This window comes from Amphiura filiformis, chromosome 18 (genome assembly GCF_039555335.1).
Source record: "Amphiura filiformis chromosome 18, Afil_fr2py, whole genome shotgun sequence".
In the NCBI taxonomy this organism is placed as follows: domain Eukaryota; kingdom Metazoa; phylum Echinodermata; class Ophiuroidea; order Amphilepidida; family Amphiuridae; genus Amphiura; species Amphiura filiformis.
In genome coordinates, this window is record NC_092645.1 from 63,326,895 (window position 1) to 63,340,304 (window position 13,410).

General features: G+C 38.1%; 1 protein-coding gene across 1 annotated transcript in view; it reads left to right on the top strand.

Moving 5' to 3' along the window:
• The first annotated feature begins 1,796 nt into the window (after nt 1–1,796).
• The window catches only part of LOC140138909 (uncharacterized), a 33,425-nt gene continuing 21,811 nt past the window's right edge, over nt 1,797–13,410 (top strand). Inside the window, 5 exon segments of the mRNA XM_072160693.1 lie at nt 1,797–1,915; nt 10,891–11,049; nt 11,468–11,586; nt 12,836–12,906; nt 12,909–12,944. Of these exon segments, the coding sequence (XP_072016794.1) occupies nt 10,924–11,049; nt 11,468–11,586; nt 12,836–12,906; nt 12,909–12,944 (352 nt within the window). The 5' untranslated portion in view covers nt 1,797–1,915; nt 10,891–10,923.

Genomic DNA, 13,410 nt, shown 5'->3' on the forward strand with positions numbered 1-13,410 from the left:
GATGCTCAAATGACTCTTACTTCGCACATATCTTCTGTTACCAAATCTGCTTCATATCATATTAGAAACTTGGGTAAAATTCGCAAATTCCTTACTGAACAGGCTACTGAGCAATTAGTGCATGCATTTATCACCTCTCGTTTGGACATTGGTAATTCGTTACTTCTTGGACTTCCAAAAGAACAAATTCATCGTTACAGTTGATTCAAAATCCAGTCACATAACCCCAATTTTATCTGATTTACATTGGCTGCCAGTTCATTTGAGACTCCAGTATAAGCTCCTTCTCACATATCGCGCTGTTCATGGATCTGCACCATCATACATCACTGTGTCGGATGGGCATGAAACTTGGTGGGTACAGTCAACATTTAAAGCCAAATTTTTGGAAGGTCATTTCGAGGTCACCAGGGGTCATCTGAGGTCAAATTAGTAAAAACTGTCATATGGGCATGAAACTTGGTGGGTTCAGTCAACATTTAAAGCCACATTTTTGGAAGGTCATTTCAAGGTCACCAGGGGTCATCTGAGGTCAAATTAGTAAAAACTCTCGTATGGGCATGAAACTTGGTGGGTGCAGTCAACATTTAAAGCCAAATTTTTGGAAGGTCATTTCAGGGTCACCATGGATCATCTGAGGTCAAATTAGTAAAAACTGTTGCATGGGCATGACACTTGGTGGGTAGGCCTACAGTCACCATCAGCCAGATAATCGTGCCCAGCCGATAACCACCAAATTCATTTAGGCCTACCTCTACCAAAAGTAATCGCATAAGCAGACGGCCGCGAAAGCAGGCGAGACTCGTGGTTCGCCTTGTTTAATTTTATTTTTGTTATTTTATAATTTAGTGGCTCCTGAACTGGGGCCCTACACCCCCCTCCCAATAATTTTGGTGAGAGGGCCCAATTACCCTAGGCCCCCAATAATCTAAGGTAAAATTCATAATGGGGTAAAATGCATAATTTTAGGATAAAATTCATAATTCAAAATGTAAGGTGCAATTCATGTAAAAAAGTACCCCGGAAAAGTACTATCATCATGGAGGTATATAAATTTATATACCTCCATGATTTCAAAAGCTTCTGTGCCCCCGCCCCCATATTTCAAATCTTCCGGAGCCTCTGCTATTTATTTATTATATTATGTTCTTCTTCTTTTTTATTCATTTTGTTCTTTATTTGTTTTTTAGTTATGCATTTAGGGGTGGTGCAATAATTATGTGTACTCGGGGGTGAATTATAGGGGGGCAAAGATTTTTGGCAGGCCAAAAGGGGGGCAAGCATTTTTTGGCAGGTCGAAAAGGGGGGTCAAGCGATTTTTGGCAGGTCGAAGGGGGGGGCAAGCAATTTTGGCACAGATATTTTGGGCACTGCTTATATTACGCCCTAAAAAGGCGAGAGAAAACGTTATTTAACACGCTCAAATATGCAAAATTTCCTGTCACTACCGCCAAGCATTATATGTTAAGACAATTTTAGGTTTTAAATTGGGTTCCCCAAAATCTTGCATGTGTAAGGGGGGGCAAAGATTTTTGGCACGCCAAAAGGGGGGGCAAAGGTTTTTAGCACGCCAAAGGGGGGGGCAAGCGATTTTGGCAGACCATTTTGAGAATTCACCCCAGGGTACACATAATTATTGCACCACCCCTTATTGATTTATTCTGCTGTAATATGTTATATGACAAGTGCAGTGTCAATCATTGTAACCTGTCCAAGCTTGGCTTTAGTTCTGACGTCATGTAATTAATATTAAAATCTCACAAAGGACCGTTGGTTTACAAGGATTTCAAAATGGCGACTGAACCAACGATGTGTACACGTTTATTTTTAACCATGTGAAATTGAGCCGTTTCTTTTGTTATTTCAGTACAGTGCACAGTTATTTCACTTTGCAGGTTATATAAGAATAAATAAGGTAAGTTTTACGGAGTTGCTCGTTTGCTAAAATGGCGTAAGTAAGCCCATGATAAGGCTAAAGTCGGTATTTTTAAAGACACCAGTTTTTGAATTTTTAAGCTTCCCTCCACTCTGCACTTATAAAACATTATGGCCTTTTTTTCTTCTTTAATATCCTCACACAAAGTAGAAAGCCCATATTTTTCTCATTGATCCTGTCTAGTAGCCAGGGGAGACATGCCAACTAGTAGTAGTATGGCCTCAGGGAACCCACTTATCTTAAAATAGGGCATATTGTAGGGTCTAAGGGTGTCCACATGCAGCACACGGCGGCTGACGGCGCACCGTTGTTTTCCATTCACACACAGCACAGGGCTTGTTGAACGCAAAAAGCAAACGTTTTAGAATTGTTCTCATTTGTAAGATAGAGCTATACAACTTCGTAATACTAAAAAGGGATGAAATCAAATTATAGAAATCCAAAAAATATCGAAATCCGATGAGTATTTTTGCATCTACGATTTTCCAAAGTTGAGGTTTTTTCCGACTCCCGAGCGGCCATGTCGGTCGTTTTTTTGTGAATGGCTCCAATATTTTTCGTCAAAATGGTGATATATCTCCAAAAAGAAAATATATGCAGACTATAAATGATTATTTTTATTAATTGTATATTAAGTACAGACTTCAATGCCCTATATACTGAAATCCCTAGATTTTTTGATAAAGGGAAAGTATTTTAATATTTTTTTTTTAAATGCATCACTTACGGAAATATGGTTCCCGTCACCAAATATACTACATGTGATATCAAAATAAAGCTTGTTCTGTCGGCTACAAGATCCATTTAAAAAAATCTTTGTAAATCGCCCACATGTTACTTTCTCTTCCATACATCGTCATACCATACCCGCCCGTTGTTCAGGGCTGTCAACTCTCACGCATTGGCCGTGAGTCTCACGCATTGGGTCACTTTCTCACGGTCTCACGCCGTAGTATAATCTCACGCCTAGGTAGTAAATCTCACGCAAAAAGCTAGAAAATGAGTATAATCGCACGCATCGTCATGAATAATTTGTTGCTCCTACCCAGCCCCCTGCTTTTCACATTCTCGAGCGCCGTGGCTCAAATAATCATGGTACAAAATGAACATTGGAGTCAGCAAATCCCGGTACGCCTCTTTTTCACGCCAGGCAATTCCAAAAAGTTGACAGCCCTGCCGTTGTTTTCAATGAGAAACAAGGTGAAAATCAGCTGTTGTGTTGCCAGCAAGCTCACGCAATCTCGTCCCCGCTGCTAGCGCACATGACTAGCGTACGTGCAAAACCAAGGCATGTGCCTGTACTGTATGACGGCGCGCTGTCGAGTCTGCATGTGTTGCCGTATTGGACAAACATGTGCTTGCTCGAAGCCGGTTGGGGCCGGTTCTGTGTTGGTGATTGTAATTAAAAAAAAATGACTGTTCATCTTCTAGTACATTTTAGAGGTATTTTATCCCGAGTTTTATAAATTAAAGAATAAAAACCAGGCAGTTATGTGGTACAGTTTTTTGTTTTTAGGCTTGTACTTGTAGATGGTGAATTTCTATTTCTAACGCAATGATTTTTTTTAAATGCGACCACGTGACGCACGTAAACCCATGGAGCTATTATAAGATGGAGAGGAAATAGATTACGTAACGCATTGAAACCTTGTGCCGATTTGAAATCTGACAAGCTATTCATCGAAAGGTACCTTTTGTTTGGGACAAAGGGCTTCCACCATTAAATCGGTAAGCTGACCCGAAAGTGTATTAACGCTTTACCTAGCAGGCTACTGTCAATAAGTGATCAAATGCAAGTCGCGTGAAAGCGCTTAATGGAATGAAAAGTACCTATTGTTATACATAAACCCAAGGGTGTGATTGAGTAGCCGTAAGCACAAAAGGCACACATTAGCCGCTAATGCATAGTTCGTTGTCACCCCACTGACATTAGGTGCTTCATTTAAATAAATTGAATGCGCCTGCTGAATGATTACACATCATGGCTGCCATGTCTATAATGGTATTAAATAGCTACGTCCCGGAGCTACGTATACATGTAACATATAATAAGTATACCGGTATAGGCCTATATAAAAGTTGTTTTACAAATTGAGATTTTATTTTATTTTATTTTAAGAAGGAGAAATATGTCATAATCAGTGGCGTACTGAAGGGGGCAGCTCTTCTGTGAGAGGTCTTGGGAGGGGATGAGGTTGAAGGAGGGATATGAAGAATGAGAGGGACTGGAGGAAGAGAGAAAGAGGAAGAAATAAAGAGAAATAAATAAATAGACGTAAATAAATAGAAAGGTAAGGAAAATGATAGGAATGAGAGGGGACAAAACGTAAGAGGGGATGGAGAAGGGAAGGGAGATAAGAAGAGGGAGTGATACTTTAGCAAGTACAGAGAAAGGAAAAGATATGAATGACAAATAAATGTAGGCCTTATAATAATTATTATAGAAACTAAACACAGCCCCCCCCCCACACACACACACACACATAGGCCTAACACTAACAGCTCTATAGGCAGCCATTCGATGATGCCAATGCCTTTATGCGTTACGTGATTTAAAACGCCCAGTCAGATGTATTTTACACCTGCCAAGCACAAGTCACCCAATTTCAAAATTGGACGTTGAATGTACACTCTCATGAATATTGATTGGCAACATTTTCCAATATGTCAGCCAAATCGGACACAATAGAACAATAGACCATTCAGTGCGTTGGTATCACCCAACAGGCCAAGTATGCAGTCGCGCACGAGGTGTAGCTGGGCTATTGCATTGATTGAATAGGGTGATGCCCGGGTGACATGTATGATATTGAGGGCACTTTTCAAATTCCTAAATTTAGATTAGTTTTTCTTTTTTTTTTAAATAATACTTATTTATTTAGTATGTTTATTGTATATGCAACTTTTTGTTTAAGAATTTAAGGCCATTTAAAAAAAATCAACATTGGGTGGGTGGGGGGGCGGGAAAGAGGGATGGGGAAAGGGTTTGGGGCATGCGATGTGAAATGAAGATATGCAAATAAAGACATACTTTTAACTTTAATTGTTCACAAATGTTTTTTTTAATATTTTCATATTTTAATATAACAGGTCTAAAGTTTACTGGTAATTTCATGAAACAGGAGAGCGTAAGAGGGTTTTTTTGTGTGTTTTTTTTTTTTTTTTTTGAATATGCTCAATCAAGTCAATTCAAGAATTGTTTGTTGATGTTCTTCTTTCATATATTAATCTTAGTTCTAATTTTTGGTTCACATTTTGCAAGGTTTAAATTGCACCTTAGTCTATACTTTGAAACACCCATAAACAAAATGGAATATTCCACTCAATTTGCAATTGAATGAGACTTGTATTATGATTATTATTTTCTTTTTCAACCATCCTATTTTTACATCAAATAGGAAACAAATGTACATTGTGTTATATCAACCTTTATTCAGGAATGCAAAATACAAAATATGCAATGCAAGAATACAAGGAGGAACAAAAACCCAGGACAAAATCTGGACAAGATGCCCAAATTAATGCAGGGTGACATATTATACATTAGCAAAAATACACAAGAATATACAAACAAGCAGAACACGCCAGGAATATCAAGCAGGACTAGAAGAACCCAACAAAATGGCAGGGCGGCGGGTGCGATCACAAACTGATGTGGGGCTGGTCTTCGGAGCCCCAGGCCGGCTCCTGCCTACATGTAGCATTCCAGATCGTGTAACTAGACAGGAGGGCCATTTTGCTGAGTTCTTTCATGAATTTCTTAGACGGTTTGGCTCTGCCTACAAAAGAAAATATCTCGACAATGCGTCCAACATTTTCTTGGGTAATGAGCCCACGTGATCCGACTTCAAAACATGTCAAATCACAAGTAAACCCATTATCTGAAATGTCGGACACAAGGTCAAGGTACTTCGCTTGTTTTCGCCATGGGCTTTTGATATGTTGGTTTCAAATGGCACAGTTAACTCAACAAGATGGATGGAATTGTCCTGATTATTTTGGATGACAATGTCAGGCTTGAGTTTAGAAACAATGACATTAACTGGTAGGGTACCCCCTGTTGTGGTGAAGCCCGAAATGTCACTGAAGATGAGGATATTGTTATTTTCATGACCGGTTAACGCTTTAAGGGTGTGTTTGAGGATGGAGTTATGGCGCCAGGTGTATCTACCTTGATTTAGTGACACGGGCAGTTGTTCAGAGCGTGGAGCAAGGTCTCATGATTGCCACATAACTTACATCCAGTTTGGGCCCTTTTTCCCCACGTTCTGAGGTTGCTGAATGTTGGTAGGAAATCAATGGCAGAACGAACGGCAAAGCTGAGGACACCTCTGGGGAGATCATATATTATTGATCTCCATGTTAGGTCTAGATTTTCAAGTTCAATGATCTTTAGGAAGTTACCCTGTTGAACAAGAGGTTTTATGTACTCACGCCAGAAGTTGAGACGATTATCAGTGACCAGGTTTTTGACAGTTTGTTTGATGGAAGTCCATTTATCTGGAGATGGAGCCTACTTTGTCGCTAGCTCGTAATTTTCGTTCCAACGGACCGAGCCAAATTTATTTTTCTTACGTTTCACTTAGACTCTCTGTTCAGCTTGGACTTGAGGGCATGCACAACACGGTCATCGGCTTTCACCATACAACGTGCATATGCAAGAGTATGGGATTCGGGAAAGAGCTCAGAAATACGGGGAAAGCCTAAGACATCTGGGCTATGGATAAAAGCAGGAGTAGGGCCCCGTGGTGGTAGACCCAAGAAAGCTTTTAACGGTGTTGGTGTGCATGTGGTCAAGTTTATCAAGCTGGGTGTCAGTAATTTCATGAACTGTTAACATATACCTGATCGAAGGGATGGCATATTGGGTGTAGACCCGCAATTTAAATTCATCCCTGACCATGCATGATGAGATGTTAGTGATCATGCTATCTAACTTTGATCTTATTATTTCATTAATGTCCTTAGACTTGCCAGAAAAAGTAATGTTGCACCCAAGGAATTTCTCTGGGGCATCTTTCAGGGATTTGAGCACATCATCTCCCATGGAAAATGTGCAAACATCTGGTTTACCAGAACGTATGGAGATCGATTTGCATTTCACTGGCTTCAGGGTCAGATTCATGGATCTGGTGAAATCATAGATTTCATTCATGATTTTTTGGTGGTGACGCTTGTTAGATGTGATAAGACAAAAATCATCAGCAAATGGCAAAGTGATATAACGACAACCATCTAAGTTGTAGCCATAGCTGTCTTCCAGAGATTTTAAATGTTGCACAGTTGGATTAAACACAGCCAGAAAGATGATCGGAGACAATGGAATGGATCACCCTGAAAGACCCCCCTTTTGAAGTCAAAAGGTGACGACATCCAACAGGGGCCTTTAATTTGCCCTTGTAATCTTGAGTATACATAGATTTTCAACATAATCACAGATTGGATTTGGTATACCATTTCTCTTGAGGGTATGATTAATCAAATTGTGTTCAACTGAACCAAAAGCATCTGCAAGGTCAAAAAACGTAACATGAATGGTGTTTTTCTTATTTCTAGCATATGACAACATTTCATTCATAACGAAAGTATGTTCTGTGCAACCGTTTATGCCTTTAAGAAAGGCTTTTTGCGTATTAGAGTCTAACAGTTTATTATTGAGCATATAACACGAAATTCTGTCGGACAGTATTTGATGAAATACCTTTCCAACACAAGATGTTAATGATATCATTCTAAAGTTCTGTGGATCCGATGTATCGCCTGCTTTGTGAATCAATGACACAGTACTTGAATCAATGACACAGAATCAATGACACAATAATCAAAACAATTCATAAAGCCTCCATTTAAATACATACGAACCTAAATTGAAGTTACAAAAATCCCTCAACATGGATTGATTCACCATACTTGTTGCCTGCATTAAGCAGGCCTACTCTATTATTTTCAACAAAAATATTTATATAAAAATGACAGACTAGAATTGTGTTCTTTCAAGTACCATACAGGTATATTTTATTAGCAACATTACAATAGAAAATGTGCTCATTCATAGATCGAAATTGAAGAACAATTAAAATTACCCCTTTAATTAAATGGAACATCCCATTTTAAGTATGTCATTTGAATTTTAAAAGTTTCATTTGAACAACATATCACACTTAATTCACTTTCAACAAAATTATACAGTTGCTGTTGGTAAACAGATCACATTGCAAACATTACCAAGTACAATTTATTATAAAGCAAATCTTGAGCTTCATTTGTGCCATCGCTGTAAGATATGCTAATTTTATGCAAATTAAGCCTTAAAACTAACAACACTTCAAATTATTGCACATAAAACTTGATCCACATCATGTGTACTACCAACATGCCAAGTTACATAAGAATTGCATCTCAAATAACTTCAGGACAGTACTTTAGAAAATGTATTTCAATACGTAGCACAATTTTTGTTATTCCCCATAGAGATTGTACAGGCTTGATTCACAGGTGGAGCCATGAAAGCAATGCATTATGGGTAATATCAAAAATGAGGCAAAACAATGTTTTTCAAAGTGCGATAACTCAAGAATGGCTATATAGCTATTTGAATAAAACTTGGAATATAGTTAGACAAGGGATGAATACTTCAAAAAACATTACGGTGTCAAAGAAACAGTAACTTTGTTTACATATTGTCTACAAAAACGCCTCTTTTGCACTTTTTACCAAAACGCATTTAAAATTATGCTTTTTTGACGCCTTAAAACGGTTGTATCTGGGGACCGGATGGTCCGATTTTGATAGGTAATTCTTTTTTTAACGAGTGTCTTAAAACATACATGTACTCTTTCGGATAAAATTTAAAAAAATACACAATTAACAATTTAAAAGTAGGTATGAGAGGGAAACCTCAGTTAACACATTTGTTAGTCAGTCAAAATGGCCAAAACATATTTACATGGAAATATAAAAGAACTGCTAGCTCAAGGAAACCTACATAAATATGTTGTCTATACTTCACTTGACCCAAATATATGATTTTTATGGTGATAAGATACTACTTTACATGGAATTTTAGAGGATTTTGATAGCAGTTCCATTAAAAAAGCTGCTATCATCATGAGACTAAGATCTAGAAACACCCCCGATATACTGTTTTGGGGAATTTTGCTAGCAGAATCTTTTTGATGAAAGTCGATATTTGACAAGATGTTACTTTGCCACGGAAAGTGCTATGACAAAAAGGTTTTCAGTTTTGGCTTTCTTTACTCAAGGGCTTTAATTTGATATATAAAATGATGTAGTTTGATGACAAATTTGAATTCACCTGGCATACCTACTTAAAGCCACGGTTTCTCCGTGAAACGGAAAAATTCACGGAATTCGGGGTTTGCTCAAGGAAATTTGAAAATGTCACAAAATAGTGAAAAACTGTATAAAATGTCTAACTTTTGTGTTGATTTGCAAAAGAAAACAAAGAAAAGAGATAACTTAGCAGTAATCAACCATTAAACAATCCATTCTAGCATTTATTCTAGGCATACGATGCAAGATTCTGGCCGATACAGCTATCGGAAGTACACACAAGACAATTAATGATGCTTAATTTTAATGAGGATGTTTAAGTGGAAACTAGAGTAAAAAGGTATCGGTACATATAATTATATAAGACTGTAGACAAATTACACATTTAAAAACTGAACATGCTTGTATTCACTTTTCAGTGCTTTATAATGTAAAACAGAAAATCACGGAATCGTCCAATTTGTAACACGGAATTTAAATTTTGTAACACGGAAAAATCGTGGCTTTACCCATACTGTACTCAGTTGTAGGGGTGTCTACGTTTAACCGACTTTAAATGATAATGCACTATCCGTTTAGGAAAATCACTACAAAATGTGAAAAAAAATTTTAAACCAGGTTAAATTTCCCGATGGTGCTCCTGTAGAAAGGAGGGATTTACAAGTACCTAATAATGGCGGTGATATTTTCGTGGTAAGTGGCCGTGCGTTTTGAACTGGGTACACCAATAGGGTGGAGCAGTACTTTTGTGCAAGATTTTTTTGTGCTAATTCTTAGTATTTTGGAGGTAAAATATAGTGGTTGTCCAGGGGATAAATACATAGCTCAATATGGTTGTCCCCAGTGATTTTTGGACAAGAGGATAAGTGCTTATATCGAACACTGCAGTTATGCAAAGAAATGTTTTGTAATTTTAGGGGGGGTTGTTTTTTTAACCCTTTATATAATTAATTTTTGTGATGTGACTGAGAATCGCACATGGAATTGTAGAAGGGATCACATCGCAATTTAAATCATTGATTTAAATTGTCGTGATTTAAATCAAACAACCCTGGTCCCTGCCAAGTAGCCCAAGTATGCACCTATTGGCATCACTAGTATTGACGATGTTTCATTCTAGAGTAATGGGTTCTGTAGTTAATAGTTATGGGCACTAACCTGCACTTGTGGGTCCAGAACCTCAAATTTTTATCAGTTGGCCTCACCTCACCTCACCTTACCAGGCTATGTTCGACCATTGTTTGACGTAGCCCTCTTCATGATTCTTCCACTGTTCTCTGTCTCTTGCATTTCTTGTCCATGTATTGTAGGTCCCATGTAGGCTGTAATGTCATCACGCCACCTTCTCTTCTGTCTTCCTCTTGACCAGTCCCCTGTTCTTGGTTGCCATTCTGTAAGCTGTTTAGTCCATCTGTTATCTTCCCTTCGTGCAAGGTGACCTGCCCATCTCCATTTCGCTTCTTTGAGTTTGGCCCCAAAAATTTAACTTCTAAATATAGTAAAGATCCTGCATGGACCCCTCCCTGGACCCCCCCCCAAAGTTTTAGAAGCTAGTGCTACCTCTGCTCTCTTGATTTTCAAACTGCTGGTAAAATTCCAATAAGCTATTAGACTTAGAAAAAAAAAAAGTTTGTAATCATATGTCCTCTCAATCATTTCAGATTTTTCAATAGTTTATAACAGGAGCAGCAACCATGGATTTCCAGAATCGGGCAGGTGGCAAAACTGGGAGCGGAGGAGTAGCCTCTTCCTCAGAATCAAATAGAGATCGAAGGGAGAGGCTCCGCCAGCTTGCGTTGGAGACTATTGACCTCAATAAGGTAAAGTAATATCAGTATATTAAGCCTCAGGGTATTATGTGGGAGAGCGCAAATCATGCAAAAAAAGGGAATTTTGAGTCCCATTGCACATTTTGGGATTTTGCTAAATGCAGTATTTTTCAATGTAAATTTAGCTATAAACAACAAGAATTGATGTCGGCGTACATTCTTCAGTAGACTGAGAAAGAAGGTTATTTTTTGCCGTTTAAAAGATGTCAAGATGTCAAAATGTCAAGATTTTTCTAGCTCAATGATTATGTATTAGGTTCTAAATTCAGCAGTCACACTCACTGCAAATTTCCCTGGTAGGCATAAAAAATCCAACATAAAATGTTTATGTTTGTGGTACTTTTTCAAAAGACAAATTTGCTGTTTCAGAATTCATGATATATATGTACATTTATTGTGATTGTTGCAGGATCCTTATTTTATGAAGAACCATCTTGGCTCCTATGAGTGCAAACTGTGTTTAACTCTACACAATAATGAAGGCAGCTATTTAGCTCACACACAGGGAAAGAAGCATCAGTCAAATCTGTAAGTACATACACTAATAGCTGCCCTGTGATACACTCATAAAGACCATCTTGGCTCCTATGAGTGCAAACTGTGTTAAACTCTACACAATAATGAAGGCAGCTATTTAGCTCACACACAGGGAAAGAAGCATCAGTCAAATCTGTAAGTACATATACACTAATAGCTGCCCTGTGGTACACTCATAAGAACCATCTTGGCTCCAATGAGTGCAAACTGTGTTTAACTCTACACAATAATGAAGGCAGCTATTTAGCTCACACACAGGGAAAGAAGCATCAGTCAAAGTACATAAACACCAATAAAGCAGGTTTTTGCAGGATGCTTAGGTAGGCTGAGCATCCCGCCAAAAACTGCTTTTGTTGAAAAAACCATATCAGTTATTTTTTGATGATTTTTTTGATGTGTTCTCAAAGTGGATGTAAGGGGTTTTGCAACAAAGCTCTTCACATGTCTTTGTTTCTCTCTTACTGTGTTAAGGGGGTACTATACCCTGTGGTAAATTTGTGACTATTTTTGCATTTTTCTATATATGCTAGGAAGTGGGGTACATCCTAGCGGTACCTTATTTCTTATCATAAATAACGAACCGCTTGTCTTGAGTCACTGAAATTCCAGTGTAGTAATTGGATTCCTTGCCCCTATAATACACATAACTTTTGTTACCACTGTGTTATTAGTTTTTGAGAAAAATGCAAAAATAGACACAAATTTATCGAGGGGTGTAGTACCCCCTTAAAAAATGAATTGGGCTTTAAAAAATAGCTGACTTGCCCTTTGGGTGCCAGCACCTGGGTTGGTCGGTCAATATAACTTTGAGGGGGTAAAGTGGGTAGTTGATGAAGGGGTAAAAAACCCCACTTTTAAGCGTAAAGAAAACCCTGATCGCTGGTTTCCAATGGCGATATATGTATTTGCTGGTGACATTAACAAAATCAGAAATCAAGTCAGAGTAATTGACAATTTTATGCATTACACTGCAGGTAAACATATATTTTGAATATTATAAACCAAAATATGACATTGGAAAAAAACCGCAGTGACCCTGTTTTTCAGATTTTTGGGTCGGTCGATAAGGGCAAGTCAACTTTTTTTAAGCCTTATTGAGGAAAAGGCCTTCAAAATTGAGAAAAACTTTGCAATTTCTCAAAGTGGCAACCTGTCTTAAATAAAAAAGAAAACACTTAGAAATTCAGAAATGATGAAATAAACACTTTTATATGTGTTGATTTTATTTCATGACTTGCAGAGCAAGAAGAGCAGCTAAAGAAGCTAAGGAAGCCCCAGCTCAGCCTGCACCAGAGAAGGCCAGAATAGAGATCAAAAATTTGTCAAAATTGGTAGACCTGGTTATAAAGGTGAGTTGTAAGACTAAAGCCCAAAATTTTCTGCTTTATAAATCAAATTCTGCTTGCTTCCACTTTGTCGATTTTGAAATTTTTTATGAAATTTAATGTTTTTGCCCAAAGCTGCATTTTACAATAATTACCCAACGGAGAGTCCAGCGATACAATGCGAAAAGAGCGGTGCATTTGTGTGTATTTACATTGCACATGTACGACCTGGAGACTAGGATAAAGTAAAATTAGAAATTAAACTGTTCATCTGGACTTACTGTTTTGAGCTGGATACAGTATCACGTCTCATCCAAGATGCATCTTCAGGCCTAATACGCTGGCGCTGAAGTGTTGATCTGTGACTTGGAGTGACGTCACGGGAGAGTAACTGGTCAGCATTTCAGCGCCAGCCCATTAGGCCTGAAGATGCATCTTGGATGAGACGTGATACTGTAGCCAGCTCAACAGTTTAATTTCTAATTTTAAT